At 49.6% G+C, this 21,430-nt stretch overlaps 1 protein-coding gene across 3 annotated transcripts in view; it reads right to left on the reverse strand.

Moving 5' to 3' along the window:
• Positions 1 to 1,373: 1,373 nt before the first annotated feature.
• The window catches only part of EHMT1 (euchromatic histone lysine methyltransferase 1), a 52,885-nt gene continuing 32,828 nt past the window's right edge, over positions 1,374 to 21,430 (reverse strand). Inside the window, exons 16-27 of one of the 3 annotated variants that reach the window (XM_081339781.1) lie at positions 20,505 to 20,627; positions 18,852 to 18,953; positions 15,728 to 15,832; positions 13,781 to 13,935; positions 12,720 to 12,887; positions 11,851 to 11,995; positions 10,756 to 10,833; positions 9,288 to 9,403; positions 7,368 to 7,454; positions 7,151 to 7,229; positions 4,271 to 4,446; positions 1,374 to 3,725 (exon numbers count right to left, since the gene is read on the reverse strand). In XM_081339781.1, the coding sequence (XP_081195907.1) occupies positions 3,476 to 3,725; positions 4,271 to 4,446; positions 7,151 to 7,229; positions 7,368 to 7,454; positions 9,288 to 9,403; positions 10,756 to 10,833; positions 11,851 to 11,995; positions 12,720 to 12,887; positions 13,781 to 13,935; positions 15,728 to 15,832; positions 18,852 to 18,953; positions 20,505 to 20,627 (1,584 nt within the window). In that variant the 3' untranslated portion in view covers positions 1,374 to 3,475. The remainder of the gene's footprint in view (positions 3,726 to 4,270; positions 4,447 to 7,150; positions 7,230 to 7,367; positions 7,455 to 9,287; positions 9,404 to 10,755; positions 10,834 to 11,850; positions 11,996 to 12,719; positions 12,888 to 13,780; positions 13,936 to 15,727; positions 15,833 to 18,851; positions 18,954 to 20,504; positions 20,628 to 21,430) is intronic. The other 2 variants (XM_081339779.1, XM_081339780.1) reach the window with 2 other exon arrangements.

The following is a 21,430-nucleotide window of genomic DNA, read 5'->3' on the forward strand; positions in this document are numbered from 1 at the left end:
TGTTACTCGTCCCAGCTTCTGCCAACCTAGCAGTTCGAAAGCACGTAAAAATGCAAGTAGAAAAATAGGGACCACTACGGTGGGAAGGTAACAGCGTTCCGTGCGCCTTTGGCGTCTAGTCATGCCGGCCACATGACCACGGAGACGTCCTCGGACAAGCGCTGGCTCTTCGGCTTTGAAACGGAGATGAGCACCGGCCCCTAGAGTCGGAAACAACTAGCACGCATGTGCACGGGAACCTTTACCTTTACTATAGTTTGCTTCCCCATTTCTCCTGAAGGTTGGTGGCCTCGTTAGTTTTGGAGATCAAAGACCTTGTCGATGTTAAGATGGCATCAGATATCGTCAACACGATCTGCACAACATCCCCATCTCCTACTTTCGTAGACCTCTATAGTTTGCTCCTTTGCTTCTCTTGAAGGTTGGGAACCTCTTAGCTTTGGAAAACAAAGACAGCCTTGATCTCATGAAGGCATCAGACGATGGGATCACCTGGTCCATGCTCTTCCATCCCTTGCTCTTCCCCTTCACGGACCCCTATAGTTTGCTTCCCAGCTTTCCCCCAACATTGGGGACCTCTGAACGCTCAACAAAAAGATGGGTATCGATGGCATCAGATGAGGTCGCCACAACGTTCATGACATCCTTCAGTCCTCTGTGTTGCAGACCACCAACTCTTTGCCTCGCCTTGGGGGGCTGCCAGCTTGGGGGGGGGGGGAAATGCCAGGGTGACATCATGCCATTCTCAAAGCAAAAACATCCAGTTAGGGGCAGACTTAAGGGAAGGGCCACACCCGAAAACTTTTTTTTTATTACCAAATATATTAAAGCATATCACTCTGCCTTCGGTGATAGCCTGTCCCTGTTGTCGGTGGAGCCTCTCAAACGTCTGCCCAGATAGAGATCCATCTTTGGATTTGGGCACACACACCCCACTCCAGACAAGGCACAAGCAGTGCCACCAAAAGGAAATTAAAAAAGATGGAACGAGTATCGCTTTTCTCTCTCCCGGGGCTGCAGAGATGGAACACGAGCCGTTATCAGAAAGATGAGCTAATATTCCTAGCAAGGCGAAGTCTGCGGAGCAAGGATATGGCTCGTCTCTGTACAGGCAGATGGGGCAATTCGAACTGCCCCAGTTTCTCATAACTTACTTGCGTCAGCAAAATAAGAGTCCAGCAAGTTGCTCGTCTTGTCCGGATCGGTTGGAGATAAGACATCTTTCAGCAGCTTAAGACACACACACACACACACACACACACACACACACAAAGAGAGAGAGAGAGAGAGAGAGAGAGAGAGAGCAAGCTGTGTTTTTTGCAAGGAAGTTCTGTTTCACTGAACAACGGGGGCGAGGAAGGTCGTAAAATGGGGCAAGCATTCATTTAACGTACGTCTCACTTAGCAACGGAAATGTTGGCCTCCATTGTGGCCATAAGCCGAGGACCTCTGGCTCCAAAAGAATCCCACTCAAGACTGGCAAGCAAAGAATCGAGGGTTGCTTTATTTTTTTTAAAGCACTTTTTTTTTATTATTGATCTCATCGAAAACAGAACAAGGAAATGACAAGAGCTGAAAGGCGATGGCCTCTTAAAACTGTCCAAACATTTAACAGAAAACGAATGAAAACAGAGGGGAGAAGGGAGGGAGAGAGAGAGAGAGAGAGAGAGAGGGAAAGAAAGAAAGAAAGAAAGAAAGAAAGAAAGAAAGAAAGAAAGAAAGAAAGAAAGAAAGAAAGAAAGAAAGAAAGAAAGAAAGAAAGAAAGAAAGAAAGAAGGCAAATATGAACGGTTTAAAAGAGTTGCACCAAGAGAAAGGGGGGGGGAAAGACCCCAAACCTGTGCTAATTACAGTCTTGAAAGATATATGGGGGGGGGGGGGAAGGGAAAGGAAAAAAAAAAGGAAAAAAACCAATAATTAAATGACCTGTTCGGTCACCACACAAAAGGCGATGACCCTTTTTTATGCTCACTACCATACAACGTATTTGTTTGTTGTTGTTTTTTTAAAAAAGGGATCCAGGAGGGGACCGGTTGTTTTGTTTTTTATCTGTCCCTGCGTTTTCATACTAAAATCGCTTTGTTCTTTTTTTGTTTTTTTTTAACTTTTCTTTTTTTTTCTTGTCCTTTTTTAATTATTATACAACTGAAATTTATATTCACGAAGTCGAGTAAAAATCGCGAGAGAGAGAGAATCAGCACCGTGAAGTTGCTCGGGTGGGTGAGGAGGAGGAGGAGGTGGAGGAGGAGGAGGAAGAGGCTGGGGGGGGGGGGAAAGAGAAGGAAAGGGACTTGTCTGTTCAACACCCCAACCCTTGTCCCCTCCCCCCCCCGCTGTCAATCCACACCCTCAGCCCCCTCCCCCAGTTGATTAAAGAATAAACTCGGTCCGCTCCAACTTCGGCCTTTAGAAAACGGGAATCTCCAGATGGTTGCAAATCCTCGGGCCTCGACTTAACAAATGCCCCCCCCCTCCCATAAATACCCCAAAGGGTCTCCAAGAATTATCGATTTTTATTAAGGATGCCGCAGCCCTTCTTTCCCGACACCCCAGACCCCTCCCCGCCCCAAAGTTTCCACTTCCGGTTTGGAGTTAGTGTCACTGAAAACGGGATTCCTATAGACGAGCGGAAGAAGGCAGGGAAGGGGCAAATAAAATTATTTTAAACTTTTAAGAAACAAAATAACAACAACAATAATAATAATAATAATAATAACAACAACAACAACGCTGCTGGGAGAGAGAGAGAGAGAGAGAGAGAGAGAGACAGTTGTAAGAAGGAGCTACTCGAGGACTGGGATATAACGGAGAAGTCCCAGAAGATTGCTCTCTCGACCTGGGTGAAATCGGGATGGGGCGTGAGCGGCGAACGAAGAATTTATTGGACTCGGGTCTCTGGCTTGGGCCCCTGTTCCGAAGAACAGGCAGCCAGCAAAAGAGTGGGTGGGAGGGAAGATTCAGCGGCAGGCAAAAAAAAAAAAAAAACCACCTTCCCAGATGTGTGCCGAGGCCTGCGGAACTCTCCGAGACAAGGATGCCAAATTGGAGGACTTTGAGACTCTCGAGGATGCAGAGTTTGACGAGTCCGAGGGCTCCCCACCATTTGAGGATGGAGAGAGTCAGCCGCCAAGGTCAACAACGTTCCTCGTTCCGACGAGGGGAGGGGGGGGCTTGGAGAACACTTATCACGTGAAAAAGGAGGGGAAGAAGAGGAGGGAGGTCTCCTCTGGCCACCCCGGAGTGTGCCACGGCGAGGCTGCCTTCCCCCTGCCACGTCGCAAGAGGGGAGGGAGGGAAGGAAGGAAGGAGGGCACGACGACGCCACCATCATACACGCCCCCCCCCAAAAGGGGAACCGTTATGGCAGACCAGGTCGGAGGGGGGGGAGCTCGCTGGGAAAAGGGGGCAGAACGAAACCCAACGCAAAGCATCGTCTTCAAATGTCACGGCCCGGCCGGGGAGGGCCCTGAGGTCTTCAGGGAAGGTCTCCGAAGGCCGGGGGGGATGCCAAGGCGGCCGAACTGGTGTCCGGGAGTCTGTTCTCGGGGGCCTCCTGCGAGGAAACGGCGGTGTTAGCTGCCGCAGCAGCAGCAGCAGCAGCAGCTGCCGCAGCGCTGGCCTGCCGCTCGGCCAGGACGGCGCTGGAGTGCCTGCATTTGGGCGAGTTGCAGAGGCAGCTGAAGTATTTGGCTTTGATGTTCCAGAACCTCTCGCCGTAGTCAAACCTGCAGAAACGGAAGCTCAGTTACTCCGGGGTTGCGTTGGGGGGGGGCTGTTTTCTCTCCCCTCCACACACACACCCCGTCTAAGGGAAGATGAGGCCCAGCCAGAGAGCACAAATACCCCCCCCCCCCGACTTGCTACCATTTGTTTAGTGATTGTTTGAAGTTACAACATGGGACTGGATTGCCATCTGCCAGGTATGGAGTAGAGTCTCCATACCTGGAGGGTGGGTGGGTGGGCGGGTGGGCTGGACTAGATGACCTAAAAGGTCCCTTCCAACTCGGTGAATTTAATTCTAATTCTAATTCTGATTCTAATTCCTTCTCATTCTAATTCTGATTCTAACTCATTCTCATTTTAATTAACTGTAACTCTAACTCTAACTCTAACCACTAACTCTTAACTCTAACTCTAACTAATTCTAACTCTAACCACTAACTCTAATTCTAATGGTGGCTAACAAGAGATGGCTCTCTGCCCCAGCCTTTTTCTCTTTCTGCCCCCTTTGGGTCTCAGTCTCCACTTCTGCTCCGGGGGCAAGGCGTACCCAATTTCTTCTCCCGCCTCTATGTGTCTGCTGCTGAAAAAGGCAATTCTGGGAAACCGCAGATCCTGGTGGGACATGAAGACCCGGACGGCGATGAGGTTGGGCTCGCAAAAGTGGTTGATGAAGCGGCTGATGTTGCCGTAGAAGCGGGCGTCGATGCAGTAGACGTCCCGGTCCTGGAGAAAGAGAAGACGGGGAAGGGAGGAGTTAGGGGGAAATGGGAGGAGCCTTGAAACACTTCGCATTGGGGGCATGCTTGACGCGCGACTTTTGATCTGGCTCCCTACTCCAAATGGCTCTCAATGCACCAGGTGACAGAAGAATACCAGAAGTCAGAACAACGGAAGGAAGGAAGGAAGGAAGGAAGGAAGGAAGGAAGGAAGGAAGGAAGGAAGGAAGGAAGGAAGGAAGGAAGGAAGGAAGGAAGGAAGGAAGGAAGGAAGGAAATCCTCAAACAAAGCCAACAAAAATTTCAATGAGGAGGAGGAGGAGGGGGGGGAAGGCAAGTATTAAATCAAGCCACCTTCATATAATAATAATTCCAGCCAGGAATCCCACTTTCAGTTAGATATGAGCCAAAGAACTCGTACTTTAAAGCAGGGGTCCCCAACCCCTGGTGCGTGGACCAGTACCGGGCCGTGGCATGCAAGCAACCGGTCCACACAAAACAAGCAAAGCCCCATCCGTGAGATGCAGGAAGCACACAAAACCACGCACCCTCCGGTCCACGGAAAAACCCCTCTCCACGGAACAGGTCCCTGGTGGCGCCCAAAAGGTTGGGGTCCTCTGCTTTAAAGCAATCGTGGGACTTAATATAAGGCTCAGCTAAAGAAATGGTGTGATGGGGGCTGGGACTCCCACCCAGTCAAGCCTGCCATTTGTCATTGCTGCAGTTACTCACTTACACCCCTCCACTTGGTAGCAATTTGTCTGAATGGGTTTGCCACACAATCAAAGCAAAGAAGATCAAACGGCAGTTTAGTGTTTATGCCGTGAAACAGCAGCGTTGGATTTAGAACTGTCTCAGAGTTTTTCTCTCTTCCCCTCCCCCCCCATTTCTCTCTCTCTCCCTCCATCCCCTGCTTTGATGCAGGTGAACAGACTGAAAATATGAAATTGTGTTTTTATGTTCTCAGTAGGACTGGATTCTTCTTCCTGCCTCCGTCTTCATTTCCTTAACATTGGCCAGCTTGAAATGCCCCAGGCCCCCATTTATTTTTATTTTATGCCTTCGAGTTTTCTCGGGGCAGCGTAAAACACACTCCCTTCTCCTCCAATTTTTCTCCATCCCGATAATCCTCCGGGTAAGAGTGAGAATAATTGATCCCAAGCCCACCAGAAAGATTCCATTACTTTCCTATTCCTGGAGAGAGAATCTAAGGAGCCAAAGAAGCAATGCCGTTCTACGACGTATATGCCGCTTACATGCTTTTAGGCTGAAGCGTTCTGCAGATTTTATAAAATAATAAACAAAAGATAGCTTTGCTTGTACAACTTATATGTCCTGGGACAATAACTTTGAACACCATCAAGCAACAACATCTGTCTATCCAGATCCCTGGGAAGGATTCAACGGGTGGATTAAAATGCCAAACCCAGACTAAACGTCTGGCTAATGGAATATGTGTGGCTCAGGGTTGGACTGTGGGGTCCTTGGTGCTCTCTGAACTGGGCTGTTTTCTTGCAGACGTTGCATGACCCAACTGGGTAACATCATCAGTGCTAGAAGGGAGAGAGCAGACCTTATTCCCATCTAGCACTGATGACGTTACCTAGTTGGGTCGTGAAACGTCTGCAAGAAAACAACCCAGCTCAAAGAGCACCAAGAACTCCACAATCCTTCTCCTCCTCTTCCTCCACTCTGCACACCTCACTTCCTCCTGGCCCAGGAGGAGGAGGAGGAGGAGGAGGAGGAGGAGGAGGAGGAGGAGGAGGAGGAGGAGGAGGAGGAGGAGAAAGGGAGGGGGAACTGTAGGGTCCTTGGTGCTCTCTGAGCTAGCTTGCTTTCTTGCAGATTTTTCATGACCCGTCTAGGTAATATTATCAGTGCTAGAAGGGAGGTGAGTTCGAGCAGGAGGAGGAAGAGGATATTTGGTGCTCTCTGAGCTTGGTTGTTTTGTTGCAGATGTTTCATTACTCAACTAGGTAGCAACATTAGTGCAAACACTGCTCCCTCCTAGCACTGATGATGTTCCCTAGTTGGGTCATGAAACGTCAGCAAAAAAACAACCCAGCTCAGAGAGCACCAAGGACCCCACAGTCCTCCTCCTCCTCCTCCTCTTTACAAATCCCATTCCTTTTTTAGTACTGATGATGTTCTCGAGTTGGGTCATGAAACGTCGGCAAGAAAACTACCCAGCTCAGAGAGCACCAAGGACCCCACAACTCATGGTTTTTTTGAAAAGCCCGGTGGAAACCAGTACAGACCTATCGAAGGCAATCTTGTCTATCTTCCAGGACCAGGAAGGCAGCCTGGGCCAAGACTAGATTTGTGTCAGGTTGAGTCATCTGACGATCAGAATCCTGCTCCAGGTAAAGTCCCTTTGTTCGTTCACTTCATCAGATTCCTCTTTTCTGCTTCTCCCCATTCCGCAGCCTGGGAAGGCTTATCTCCTTCTTCCCTTCTCTCAAAACCCACTACCCAATCCTCAGAGCTCCTTTGCACCACCACCCCCGTTCCATGGGACCCCCTCTGTCCAAAAGGCGAAAAGAGCTTCACACGGTAGCTCGGAGATACTGGGAGTATCTGCCCAGCGTTAACGGAAGACGGAAGGAAGGTGTGGAGAATTCATCTTAGCACGTCTCGCTCGCCCTTGGAAGTCCTTAGCAAGTTCAAAACACACAGACACACAGACACAGACAAACGCACACTGCCCTTACCTTGTTGCCAAGGTCGAAAAGATAGCAATCTTCCTCACGTACGTTGGCCTCCGAGTCAGAAATCAGCTCTCCGACGTATCTGCACAAACACAACACACACACACAAACACACACACCCCAAAAAAAGTCTGTATAATGTGTAAAATCCCATATGCCCTCCGCCCTCCCCTCCTTGCCCAACTCTCGTCAACCGGGCTTCAAAACCAAAGGCCCTTACTCGCACACAAAGGTCCCCAGTGGAATGTCTTGCATTGTCCTTACGCCCCAGCCCATCTTCCTCGTCCGGAAAAGCTGCAACCTTGTCCTGGAAAAAAAATAGAAGGAGGTAAAACCCCGTGAAGTTCCGCAAGAGCTACCTTGAGACCACCGAAGTGACCCATTTGATTTCTACAGCTGGAGCTTCCAGCCAAAGATCAATGGGATCGATTTATAAAGAGCCTTGGTGGAGCAGTGGGCTAATGCCTCCTTAAGTAACACCAGCTGCCTGCAATTAGTGCAGGTTCGAGTCCCACCAGGCTCAAGGTTGACTCAGCCTTCCATCCTTCTGAGGTAGGTAAAATGAGGACCCAGATTGTTGGGGGCAATTAAGCTGACTTTGTAATAATGTGGGGTGTGTGTGTGAAAGCCCTAATAAGCAGGCATATACATAGAATGAAGGCTACTGCTAAGCTTGTAAGCCGCCCTGAGTCTTCGGAGAAGGGCGGGATATAAATGGAATTAAAATAAAAAATAAAAAATAAAAGGAATCAGGTCCATGGCTCTCTCGAGACACGTATTTACCGTCTCGTGGAACACAGAGTAACAAGGCTGGAAGGGAAGGCCTTCTAATCCAGCCCCTTGATGTAAGAGACCCTATCCTATTCTGGACGAACCTCTCGTCCAATTTCTTCTTCAAAGCTTCCAGTGTTGGAGCATTCACGACGTCTGGAGAAAAGCCGTTCCGCTAACGAATTATTCTCACTGCTAGGAAATTCCTCCATAGTTCTAGGTTGCTTCTCTCCTTATTTGGTTCAATCAACGGGAACAGAGTTGGAAGGGACCTTGGAGGTCTTCTAGTCCAGCCCCTCCGCTCAAGCAGAACTTATGCCATCTCAGACAAGTGACTGTCCAGTCTCTTCTTAAAAAAACCTCCAGCGTTGGAGCATCCACAACCTCCGGTGGCAAGCTGTTCCACTGGTGAATTGTCCTCACTGTTGGGAAGTTTCTCCTTCGTTCCAGGTTGCTTCTCTCCTTGATTAGTTTCCATCCGTTGCTTCTTGTCCTGCCTTCAGGGGCTTTGGAAAATAGACTGACCCCCTCATATTTTTATGACAGCCCTTCAGATATTGGAACCTGTCTGTCTGTCTGTCTCTCTCTCTCTCTCTCTCACGCACACACCAGTCCTTCTCTTTGTTATTCCAGTTTTCGAGGGGCTGCCACAAAGAGGAGCAGCGGATCACGTTATTCTCCAAAGCACCAGAGGGAAGGAGGAGAAACAACGGTTGGAAACTGAGCAAAGAGAGAAGCAACCTGGAATTAAGGAGAAACTTCTTAGCAGTGAGGACAATTAGCCAGTGGAACAGCTTGCCACCAGAAATCGTGGGCGCTCCATCGCTGGAGGTTTTTAAGAAGAGGCTGGACAGTCACTTGTCTGAGATGGTATAGGTCAAGGGTAGGCCACCTCGGCTCTTTCATGACTCGTGGACTTCAACTCCCAGAATCCCAGAGCCAGCATGGCTCAGCTTGGAAACCTCTCCCTTTTCCCTCAGCATGGCTGGCTCAGGAATTCTGGGAGTTGAAGTCCACAAGTCATAAAGCGGCCTAGGCCTAGGGCAGGGGTAGGCAACCTCGGCTCTTTCATGACTGGTGGACTTCAACTCCCAGAATTCCAGAGCCAGCATGGCTCAGCTTGGAAACCTCTCCCTTCCCCTCAGCGTGGCTGGCTCAGGAATTCTGGGAGTTGAAGTCCACAAGTCATAAAAGAGCCCAGTGGCCTACCCCTGGCATAGGCTCTCCTGCTTGAGCAGGGGGCTGGACTAGAAGACCTCCAAGGCCCCTTCCAACTCTATTCTATTCTACTTTAAACTAGACATCATCTTTAAATTCTGACTTCCCCAGCTGCAAACGGACCGTCGAAAGGAACATCCACGCATCTCACCGGAGTCCGTTTTGCACCACCCGATTCCGGCAGGTTCTCCAACAGGAACAGGCGTGGTTACACTCGAAAATGAGCGGAGGTTCAGACGTGTTGAATTCCGGCAGAAGCCGTCCATCCTGCACCGGGGGGGGGGGGGAAAGAGAAGTTCAAGCTGGACACCAGTCAGCCCAGCCATCTCAAGGCCACCATATGGTGGAACCGCCACTTAACGGATCCCTTTGAGTAGGCCTCAGGTGGATGACTTGGCTTGGCCTCTGGACGTCGTCCATTCCCCAACTACAGGCAGTCCTCGACTTACGCGGTCGAAGTCACCGCGGCGCTGAAAAAGAAAGCGACTTCAAAATGACCCCGAGACGAGGGGTTTGCTTAAAAACCATGGCGCTCGTTTTACGACTGCCACGGACACTTCCGTGAGCCGTTGCAAAAATAATAATAATAATAATAATAAATAAATAAAACGTTGCCAAATCAGGCTCGGTCACCATGACCCGTTTTACGACCACGATAACTTAATTCTGACATGGAGGACTGCCTGTACAGATCAGTCCTCTGCTTACAACATTTTGCTTAGTGACCTTTCAAACTCACCAGGGCACGGAAAAAAGTAACCTAGGAGCGTTTTTCACACTTAAAACTCCAGAGTCACTTAATCAAAATTCAGACACTTGGCAACTGACTCGTATTTATGACGGTCACCATGTCCCGGGGGGGGGGGGAAGAGATCCAAGTGATCCCCTTTTGCCACCTTCTGACAAGCCAAGTCAATGGGGACGCCAGATTCACTTTAACGACTGTGTGTGTCACTTAACAACCGTGGCAAGAAAGGCTGTCAACGGTCGAAGAAATGGAGCAAAATTCACTTTGGGGGCTCAACTGTGGTCGTAGGTTAAAGACCACCTGTTAAAAACAAGGCCCCGGTCCCCAGGGCGGACCAAACGAGGCAGCTACAATTTATAAACCGACACCATTTGTGCATAGAGGTCATTACACAAATGATTCAAATTTGATTTGTGTCGCTGGCCGAAGAACGTTAAACCATAGCAGAGGATCAACTTGTGATTCGGCAGACGTCCCGCAAATGATCCACCCGATCCAGGCTGCACGGCCCAAACATTTTAGACAGAACAACAACAAAACAAAACAAAATCAAAGGTAATATTGATGTTTGTTGTTTTTTTCCCCAGCCTAGCTGATCAGTTGGTCCCCTCTTCTGGCTTTCTCGCCACTTAATTGTCTGAATTCCTGCTCAAGATCTTCTCCAAGATTCGGTCGCCAGGACAACAAATTGAAAGAAATCAGCCCTGTTTTAACCCTGTTTTTCCGTACTGCGCTTTCCTGCCGTCTGGAGAAGAGATCCAGGGTGGCCCGGATGGAAGGGGAGAGGAATCAGGCAACTCCTGCCTGTTGCCTCCCCCATCACCCCCCCAAAAAAACTCCCCAGAAGAAAGTGCCTGGCCCAAATCCTTACCCGGTCATACCAGCAACGCATACTGAGCTGTCCACACATGCATTTGCTGGAGGAACAGTCGTCTATGCACACACAGTACTGGAAGCAAAGAAAGAAGAAGCAGAGTCACTTGGGGGGGTGGGGGACAGGAGGGAAGAAGTCCAGCAAGGAGGCTGTTATGAGTCCTGAAATGCAGAGACAGGAGTAGAGGAGGAGGAGGGGGGGAGGAGAAGGAGGAGAAGAAGAAGAGGATGGTAGATTGAGCTGAGATTTAAGCAGATCATGGAGAGATAAGGAGAAGATAGATGAGGAGGAGGAGGAGGAGGAGAAGGAAGGAAGGAAGGAAGGAAGGAAGGAAGGAAGGAAGGAAGGAAGGAAGGAAGGAAGGAAGGAAAGGAGGAGAAGGAGGAAGAGAAGGAGGAGAAGGAGAAGAAGGAGGAGAAGGAAGGAAGGAAGGAAGGAAGGAAGAAGAAGAAGAAGGAGGGGGAGGAGAAGAAGAAGAGGATGGTAGATTGAGCTGAGATTTAAGCAGATCATGGAGAGATAAGGAGAAGACAGATGAGGAGGAGGAGGAGGAGAAGGAAGGAAGGAAGGAAGGAAGGAAGGAAGGAAGGAAGGAAGGAAGGAAGGAAGGAAGGAAGGAAGGAAAGGAGGAGAAGGAGGAAGAGAAGGAGGAGAAGGAGAAGAAGGAGGAGGAGGAAGGAAGGAAGGAAGGAAGGAGAAGAAGAAGGAGGGGGAGGAGAAGAAGAGGATGGTAGATTGAGCTGAGATTTAAGCAGATCATGGAGAGATAAGGAGAAGACAGATGAGGAGGAAGAGGAAGGTGGGAAGGAAAAGAAGGAGGAGGAGGAGGAAGGAAGGAAGGAAGGAAGGAAGGAAGGAAGGAAGGAAGGAAGGAAGGAAGGAAGGAAGGAAGGAAGGAAGGAAGGAAGGAAGGAAGGAAAGAAGGGGGAGGAGGAGGAGGAGGAGGAGGAGGAGGAGGAGGAGGAGGAGGAGGAGGAGGAGAAGAAGAAGGAGGAGGAGGAGCAGGAGCAGGAGGAGGAGGTGGTGGTTTATAGCAACCAAGTCAGGGAGGGAGGGGACAGACAGTACTGAGTACCGTAACCAGTCTGGCACCTGCAAATGAGTGATGTTCCTGTCCACGTTCATGGGCGAAGTCACACAGTTCTGGGAAATGTATTTGTAGTTCACGGGGCAGGGCTCGCTGTCGACAGAATTGATGCAGGGAATCGGGATCCGCTCATAACCCCGGGCGATGTCTCTGCCACAGCAAGAAGAAGAATGGCTTTAAAAGCAAGAAGCCGCACAGGCAGATAGGCAAAACACCCCGCCTGGCGTCTGAAGGCTCCATTCTAAAGTCCGGGGTGGGGGTGGGTGGGTGGGGGGTGGAAGGAGCCTGCAGGCCATTCAATCCAGATTCTAAAATCTGCCTTTGGTGCTCTCTTGAGCTGGGTTGTTTTCTTGCAGACGTTTCATCAGCCAACTAGGTTAACGTTATCAGCGCTAGGAAGGAAGGAGTTTGGCTTTCTCTGCCCCGCTTCCAGCACTGAAGATGCTACCCGGCTGGGTCATGAAACGTCCGCAAGAAAACAACCCAGCTCAGAGAGCACCGAGGACCCCTCATCAAAGCTTGGCTTGGCTGCCCGTCCCCAACCAAACCAATCAGCCCCAAGTCTGACAGATTGGCTGGCAGCAGCTGTGGCTGAAAATCCACGGCTGGCAGCTCTGCTCTTTGAAGAATTCAGCTGAATCAGGGGTTCAGCCACGGATGCTGCTCAGCTTGGCAAAGATCCTTTTTCAAAGTTCCCTTTCCTGGGAGATGCACCGCCTGTCCCAGTTCGAGTGGGGAAACCTAGCAGCCCAGCACCCACCTGCGAAATTTGAGCTTCTCTCCAAATTGTTTTGGGGGGAGGAGGAGGGGGAAAGGGGAGGAAAGCAGGCAGCATAACTTTGGTTGGCCTGGAACTTAAGGCAGGTTGTCACACCTGCTTAGTATCTTCTCCACCTGGGCGGGTTTCTCTGGAGCCGATTCTTTCAGGGTCTTGTTCATCTGCAAAGTAACCCAGACTTGAGAGTTGAGGCTTGAGCACTGCAGCGGAGTCTCGCCCTCCTTGTTTTTCAGGGCCACCTCGGAGCCGCGGGAGAGGAACAGTCTGCAAGGAAAGGGTAAGGTGACGGGAGAAGGAAGGGACGGAGCTCAGCGGCATCCAGCTGGGGCCAACCGCAGGAAATCAGGTGTCCCAAATGAGTATGTAGGTTTATTGTACGCTAACAGCCTGTGCGGACACCTGCCAGCGGGAAAAAGCTGAGCGCCCGGGTTTGAGTCCCGAAAACTGTGCAACGGGTGAGCTCCCGCTCCTTGCTCCTGTTCCTACCGACCTAGCTTTCAAAAGCATGAAAATGCGAGTAGGTTAATAAGTACCACTTCGGTGGGAAGGCAACAGCGTTTCGTGCGGCTTTGGCATATAGCCACGCTGGCCACATGACCCCGGAAAATGTCTTCGGACAATGCCGGCTCCCTCGGCCAAGAAGCAGACATCAGCCCCATGACCTCAAGTTGGACCTGATTGGACAGGGAAGCCTTTTTATTCTAACGCTCTCTACAAGGATCTGAACTATGAATGGCCATCATCAGTCTCAAATGTCTTTGCACCCGCAAGTCCAGCTCACCTTGAATTCCACCGATTCTTACCTACCGCCAATTTGTTTTTGATGGTTAGTAGTTCAGATTCTTCTAGACAGGGTCAGCAAGCAATAAACCTGCATTGATTTGAACGGCCTGGGCTCCTGATTTCCTGCGCCTGCCTTGTTAAACCGGCTGGCCTTTGAATTTAGTTTATTTTTTTAATCTTTACTTATAATGTGTGAACTCGGTTTTTAAGCTACACCTTGTTCCGTGCGTTTCTACGGGGTTTTTATTACTAAGCTGTTGTAAACCGCCCCAGAAGTGAGATGGATGGTTTTCATTTCATACAGAAATAAACAAACCCAACAAACAGAGGATGGATGGGAGGGGAAGAACCTACTGCCCAGTTTTTGTACTTACACTACGCACTCGTAGCGGTTCTCCCGGGCCGCGATGTGCAAGGGAGAATCCCCGTGAATGTTCACTGCGTGTAAGTCGCATTTAGCAGCCAGGAGGATTTCGGCGATTTCGACGCAGCCGGAGAAAGCAGCCCAGTGTAAACAGATATTCTGCTCCTGGAAGAGAGAGAGAGAGAGAGAGATTGGGGGGTGGGTGGGAAGAGGTGATCCAGACTGCCTGACACATGGGAGAAACACCCCGTGAGATCTTTCCCCCTCCTCCACAAATCCGTGGGCTGCCTTCTTTAGAAGGCTCAGCTCTTCTTTCTCCTAGACAGGGAGATCCCGACAACAGCCACGTCCAAGCTCCCTGAGAAGAGGGGGTGGGGGAGGACCCGATCTCTCTCTCCCCCCCCTCCCAAGGACAGATGATTCATTTGTTTGCAAGGCACAGCACGCTCGGAGTGCGTCTATGGGGGGGGGAATGCCAGAGACGCAGAGGGAAAGACTTCGGAGTCAGGAAAGCCCATGGAGATCACCAGATGACACATCCCTTCTAGGGCAGCCAGCCTAGACAAACTGGGAAGCTGGCAAGAAAGGAAAAGCAGGGGAAAAGGATCGAGGGCGGGTCCCCGGGCAGAAGTTGCCCGCAGGCCGCCGTTAAATACGCTTCCTTCTGCTCCTCCTCGTTCTCTCCAGCCCCACAAGTTGCAAGAGCGGATTCCCTTGGGCAGAGAAGGGATTAATTCTTGAAGTGTTAAGGCAGGGGTGTCAAACTCAATTTCACTGAGGGCCGCATCAGCATTGCGGTTGCCCTCAGGGGGCCGGGTGGGTGTGGCCTGGGTGGGCGTGGCCTACTGGGTGGGCGTGGCTAAAGTGCGTATGGCCTACTGGGTGGGCGTGGCCAGCTCTACATGGTTCGCATCAAGGGTGCCTATGGGGGCCTGGGCAGGAGTGGGACAGATCTGAGGGTCTCTGGCGGAAGGAGGGTCTCTGGGCCAGGGCCAAGGCAGTGGGGGCCGTTCCCTCACTGTTTCCAGGATGGCTTCGCGGGCCACATGAAACCACTTTGCGGGCCGGATCCGGCCCCCAGGCCTTGTGTTAGACATGTCTGTGTTAAGGATTCTCCTTTCTGGCTTTCTCTGAAGTTCAGTCTTGAAAAGAAGGGATGGTTGGGGGAGGAAAATTACCCTTGTATTAAAAAAAAAAAAGGAATCCGGCCCCTCTTTTTCTCCCCCTTCCTTGAGTGAGATTGCAATCGTGGAGAACCTCAAGAGAAGCTTCCTCTCTCATCACTTGGATCCCTCGGTTGATCCAACCCTGAAGTGCAACAGCACAGGAGGACCCAATGGTATCAGAAGAAGATTCAGCAGTCCCGTCTGCGCTTGTGGGCCACTCTTTTGAAGACAGCAGAGTCCACATTCTGCCCAAAGAGGACCTCTCTGGTTTGAAAGAGGGGTCAAAGAGGCCATCTAGGTCAAAATGGAACAGCCCTCTCTCAACAGAAGGGGGGAGGGGGGGATATGACGGCACCTATCTCCTGTTTACAACACAGTCTCTTCTCAGCAGTTCCAAGAAGGTTGCACCTCCATTTGCACTACTCAGGAGACCCTGAGGACAGATAAACCCCCCACCCTAGTGGCCTCAGCAGCTCAGAGAGCGTGCTAATGACCAGATGGCTGCAAGGAATATAAATCCTTCCATTACTCCACCGTTCGGTTAAGAACCGGACAAGCTTCTCAAGATGAGAAGCAAAAACGTCTTCAAGGAAGAACCAAGTCCAGTTGCCTTTTAAAAAAGCACGTTTGGGTCAACCACGGAGCTGGATGACTGCGAATCTCCACAGGCGTACAGAAGGAGGAGCATCGTCCCCCCCCCCACTCCTGCAGGCTCCGAGGAAAGCCAGGTTCTCTATGCCTAAGGTGGCTGGTCCCGAAAATAAAGAGGGGTCCAGACCCGCCCAACTCACGTTATCTCGGATGTTGATGTCGGAGCCTTTGGCCAAGAGAAGCTTCACCAGCTCCACGTGCTTGTACTCCGTAGCCCAAATCATTGGCGTCCAGCCTCCGTCATCCTGGGAACAAAGGAACACCACTTGAGCAGAGGCCAAAGTCTGACCTGGCAAAGTCTACCTTGGAATATGACGGTGGGGGGGGGGGGGAGATTGCAAGAGACTAGGTGGACCCTGACATTATTTTTAGAAAACTGAAAGGCCCACCAAGTCTTTTGTCTTAGAAGGACATTCATGTGCCAAGCAGACATAGTAGTAGTAGTAGTAGTAGTAGTAGTAATCATCATCCTCATCCTCATCATCTGCGCGATTATGGATGAAACATGCAACAGTGATACCCACTGTCATCGGGGCACTGGGAACTATGTCCAAAAACTTTGCAAAATACATCAAGAAATTGCAGCTTCCTGCAATCACTCCAGCAAAGCTACAAAAAAAACTGCGCTACTCGGAACATCTAACATTTTAAGGAGATACCTGGTTGATACCTAGGATGCCGGCAGCAACCCGTGTCAACCGTTAGTGCCAATCAAACAACAACAACAACAACGTTGGAAGGGACCTTGGAGGTCATCTAGTCCAACCCCTTTGCTCAGGCAGGCATCCCTCTCTCACGACCTTTCCAATCAATAGGCATGGGGGGTCCTTGGCGCTCTCTGAGCTAGGTTGCTTTCTTGAAGACGTTTCGTTGTCGTACTACGTAAACATCATCAGTGCTAGGAAGGAGAAGAAGGCCTTGTGGAATGAAGGAGATGGAGAAGAAGAGAAGAAGGGGAAGAGGAAGAAAGGAGAACGAAGGAAGAGGACAAAGAAGGAAGGAGGGAGAGAAAGAGAAGAAACTGTGGGGTCCTTGGCGCTCTCTGAGCTGGGTTGCTTTCTTGAAGACGTTTCGTTGTCATACTAGATAACGTCATCAGTGCTAGGAAGGGAGGCTTTGGGCATAGTTTATATGCCGTCAAGTGTTGGTGGGAATGGACTTGGTAGTTCCTGGACTGGACTGTTGTTTTCTGTTAGCTTGTTTGCCTGAGTCGGTAGTTTCTTAACTGGGGTATTTGTTGACTTTCTTGATCAACAGCTCCTGGGTGATGCGTTGTGCCATCCAAGGGGACTACTCTGCATAAAGGCAGCCCCCTGAAGCCCCCCCATTTTCAGCCCAGCGTGCTCTGTAAGGATTCAGGAGGCCACAAAAAGAGGGTGCTGGGTAGTTGGAAGGCCAAATATAGGTGGCCCGTTCTTCTCCTGTAACCAGCGCCGGCCTATTTTTCACCGTGTCCTGGTTCTGTTGGAAAGGCCTTGTTGTTGTTGTTGTTGTTAGCTGCGAAGTCGTGTCCGACCCATCGCGACCCTACAGACAACGTTCCTCCAGGCCTTCCTGTCCTCTACCATCTTCTGGAGTCCATTTAAGCTCACGCCTGCTGCTTCGGTGACTCCATCCCGCCACCTCCTTCTCTGTCGTCCCCTTCTTCTCTTGCCCTCAATCTTCCCAGCATTAGGCTCTTCTCCAGTGAGTCCTTCCTTCTCATTAGGTGGCCAAAGTATTTGAGTTTTAGCTTCAGGATCTGGCCTTCTAAAGAGCAGTCAGGGTTGATCTCCTCTAGGACTGACCGGTTTGATCGCCTTGCAGTCCAAGGGACTCGCAGGAGTCTTCTCCAGCACCAGAGTTCAAAGGCCTCAATTCTTTGGCGCTCAGCCTTTCTTATGGTCCAACTTTCACTGCCATACATTGCAACTGGGAAGACCATAGCCTTGACTATACGTATTTTTGTTGACAGGGTGATGTCTCTGCTTTTTAGTGTGTTGTCTAGATTTGCCATGGCTTTCCTCCCGAGGAGCAAGCGTCTTTTAATTTCTTGGCTACAGTCCCCATCTGCAGTGATCTTGGAGCCCAGGAAAATAAAATCTGTCACTACCTCCATTTCTTCCCCATCTATTTGCCAGGAATTGAGAGGGCTGGATGCCACGATCTTGGTTTTCTTAATGTTAAGTTTCAACCCAACTTTTGCACTCTCCTTCTTCACCCGCAACAAGAGGCTCTTTAGTTCTTCTTCACTTTCTGCCATTAGAGTGGTATCATCTGCATATCTTAGGTTGTTGATATTTCTTCCGGAAAGGCCTAGAGAAGGCCAAACAAACAGAGAAAGGGGGAGGGAGGGAGAAATGTCCTTTCGGTGACTCAGAGAACAACCTGAAATGGCTTTGTTGCAAGGCAACTGCAAGCAGGAGAGAATGAGAAGGATGCGTGGGCTTCCGTTAATTCTGGCTATAACGGATCGCAGAGCAGGGACAGATAAGGCAAGAGTTTTCTGGGCGGATTCCCACCCGCCTCCTGAAAGCTGGGCAATTGGAAAAGGATTGGGGGGAAGGGAGGAGGGAGGGAGGGTTTGGTGCCCCAGCCCCCAGAACCCATAAGGAACGTCAGTTGTACGTGTATCCGTAAGTCGTGAGAACCGTTGTAGGAGTTGGGTATGGCTAGTCTAGAGGAAACAATGAGGAATGACATGAAAGCAGTGTTATAATATTTGAGGGGCTTCCACAAAGAAGAGGAGGGGGGTTCCACCTCTTCTCCAAAGCCCCTGAAGGCAGGACAAGAAGCAACGGGTAGAAACTAACCAAGGAGAGAAGCAACTTAGTAACTAAGGAGAAATTTCCTGACAGTGGGAACAATTAATCAGTGGAACGACTTGCCTCCAGAAATTGTGAGCGCTCCAACACTGGAAGTTTTCAAGAAGAGATTGTCTCAAATGGCATAGGGTCTCCTGCTTAAGCAGGGTGTTTGTGTGTTGGACTAGAAGACCTCCGAGGTCCCTTCCACTACTCTGTGTCTAACCTAAGAGTCTCTACCCCCGTTATCTTTTTGCTTGGTCTTAGTACATTTATATCAAGCCTAACAAGAGACTGGACGGCCACTCGTCTCAAGACAGTCCAGGTTCTCTTCCTTGGAGAAAGGGGGTTGGACTAGAAGACCTCCCAGGTCCCTTTCCAGCTCTACCCTTGACTGAAAAGTCGTGTTTTGGCTGTTCTAGCAAACGAGGAACTCGTGGCCAGACAAATGTTAGTCCCAGTCAGAAGCAAAGTCACTCACCTGACCGTTGACATCCATTTGTTCGTTGGACAGGAGATACTGCACCACGTCGTAGTGGCCTTTCTTGGCTGCCAGGTGCAAACAGGTGGATCCTTCAGCATCCTGAACCAAAGACAGGTAATCAGGTAGAGGCGTCGGCAGAGCCGGGAGGTGGTGAGGACCACCCAGCATGGTGGAAGGTGGGATAAAACAGCTCAACAAAACCCTCTGGATTTGGGGCCGGATAACATTTTGGCTGGGGGATCTATCGCCAGCCAAGCGATTTTGTTCCTGTCCCGTCGTGCTTTGTCGTCGTTTCTTTTGAACATAAAGCTTCCTTAGGTTCATCCGCCATTCCTGAGAGAGACGACAGGTCGAAAAATCCAAGCTCCTGACTCAAAAGCATTAAGCGGCATGGCAGAGCCACTTCGGACGCAGGCGCTGTACATTCAAACTCTGCCCCGGGCCACTTTTCACAGAGGCACGATGGGAAACGTTTTCACCAACTGCACATCGCTCCTTGCTTTCACAGCAGCACAGTCCGAGAGACAAGGTCCACCCAGGGAGTGGTGAGGACAGCCAAGAAGATTAGAAGAAGCTCGTTTCCCGTGATTCGGGACCCTGCTTGTAAGCGCTTAAATGTGCTTAGAGCGCCAAGCATTGTTAGAGACCCCACAGACACACACCACACACACACACACACACCACACACGGTCTGTTTCTGTTGCTCCCCCTCTGGCAGAAGGTTTTGAAGTATCTAAAGCAGGACTACCAGATTCTGCAACAGCTTTGTTCCTTATGCGATCCGTCTTGTAAACTCACAGGATTCTTTTTATATATTTATTTTCCACCATACATTCGAACCAGACTGTGAGGTTTCTCTGTGTCATATATGTGTGTGAATGTGGGTATATACATAGTTTTTATCTTGTAAGAGTTGAATGCTTTTCATTTTAATGTATGCTGATTAGTGTACATTTAAAGTGACAATAATGTTTTTGTTCTGTTCTATTCCATTCCATTCCATTCCATTCCTTAATTCTATTCTATTCTATTCTATTCTATTCTATTCTATTCTATTCTATTCTATTCTATTCTATTCTATTCCATTCCATTCCATTCCATTCCATGTTCTGTTCTATTCTGTTCCATGTTCTATTCTATTCCATGTTCTATTCTATTCTATTCCATTCCAATTTCTATTCCATCCCATCCCATCCCATCCCATCTCATCCCATATTCTATTCTATTCTATTCTATTCTATTCTATTCTATTCTATTCTATTCTATTCTATTCTATTCTATTCTATTCTATTCTATTCTATTCTATCCTATCCTATCCTATCCTTATTCTATTCAAATTATTTTTAAAAAGTGTACATTTAAAATGGCAATAAAGCTTTTGTTTTATTCTATATTCGAGTCTAGTCTGTTCTGTACTCCATTTTCTATTCTCTGTTTGGTAGGGATCTAGGGCTGAATGGCTACATCAACAGCAATGCTACTTTGAGGTCTTCAACCCAACGAATGATTGACGGATTCCCACTTGATACTAAGCCGAAAACCTTTTGGCTTGGCAAGTTAGCCGAAGGCACCATCTGTGGTTTGCAAACCAAGACTCGCAACCCCCGTGTGGCTCCTCTGGAAGTTTTAAGAAAACAAACCAAGCATTACCTTGGGGTCTACCAGTGCTCCAGCCTTAATGAGGTATTTCACAGTTTCCAGATGGTTATTCTCTGCTGCTTCCATAAGGGGGGTCCTCTGGTCCTGAGAACAGGTGTCTATGTTAGCGCCAGCCTGTGCAGAGGTAACACGCCAACCCGGAACACAAAGAAAGAACCACAGTTAGCATTTTTTTAAAAATACATTTAACTGGCTAGTTGCTTAAGCAACCCTGCCTAACATTCTGATCGGGTTCGGGCCTCGTGCTAAAACGTAAAGGAGATTTGCCGGTTTGTGGCTTTAGTGATGTTGTGCGGATGCTGCCACCTACTCTACAAAAAAAAGCAACTTGTGGATATGTACAACGGATGCTCCTTATGGGTCCTGTGGCTGCACAGAATCCATAAAGACACCTTTTTTTTTGAGAAGCCTAAGAAATGGATAGCTACTCTACTGTTTCTTCCCAACAGTTCTATCAAGTGGGACAGGCCAAGCCTGGGGATTCAAAGGCAGCTCTCCATGGTCCTGATCTGGCACCCCAACGCACTAGGTCAGTAATGGCAAACCTTTTAGAGATCAAGTGCCCAAACGACAACCCAAAACCCACTTGTGTATTGTCGGGTGCCGGGTGGGCGTGGCCCATTGGGTAGGTGTGGCCAATTGGATGGGCATGGCCAACTGGGTGGGCATGGCTGCGGCGGTAACGGCAGACTGGGCAGGACTAAAAAGTGCAATCAATTCCAACTTTGCGAGATCTTTTTTTTTCCCGTGAGTTGAAATTGATTGATTGATTGAACCCTTTTTTTTGCACACAGTGGCAGAAGCCTAGAGTGAAAAGGTTTTATAAAACCCAGTTGAAGCCTAGGACTGGGGCAACGGCGCACGTGCCCACAGAGAGGGCTCTGCGTGCCACCTGTGACACGCGTGCCATAGGTTCG

Source organism: Vipera berus (assembly GCF_964194415.1).
Source record: "Vipera berus genome assembly, chromosome: 15".
Taxonomy (NCBI): domain Eukaryota; kingdom Metazoa; phylum Chordata; class Lepidosauria; order Squamata; family Viperidae; genus Vipera; species Vipera berus.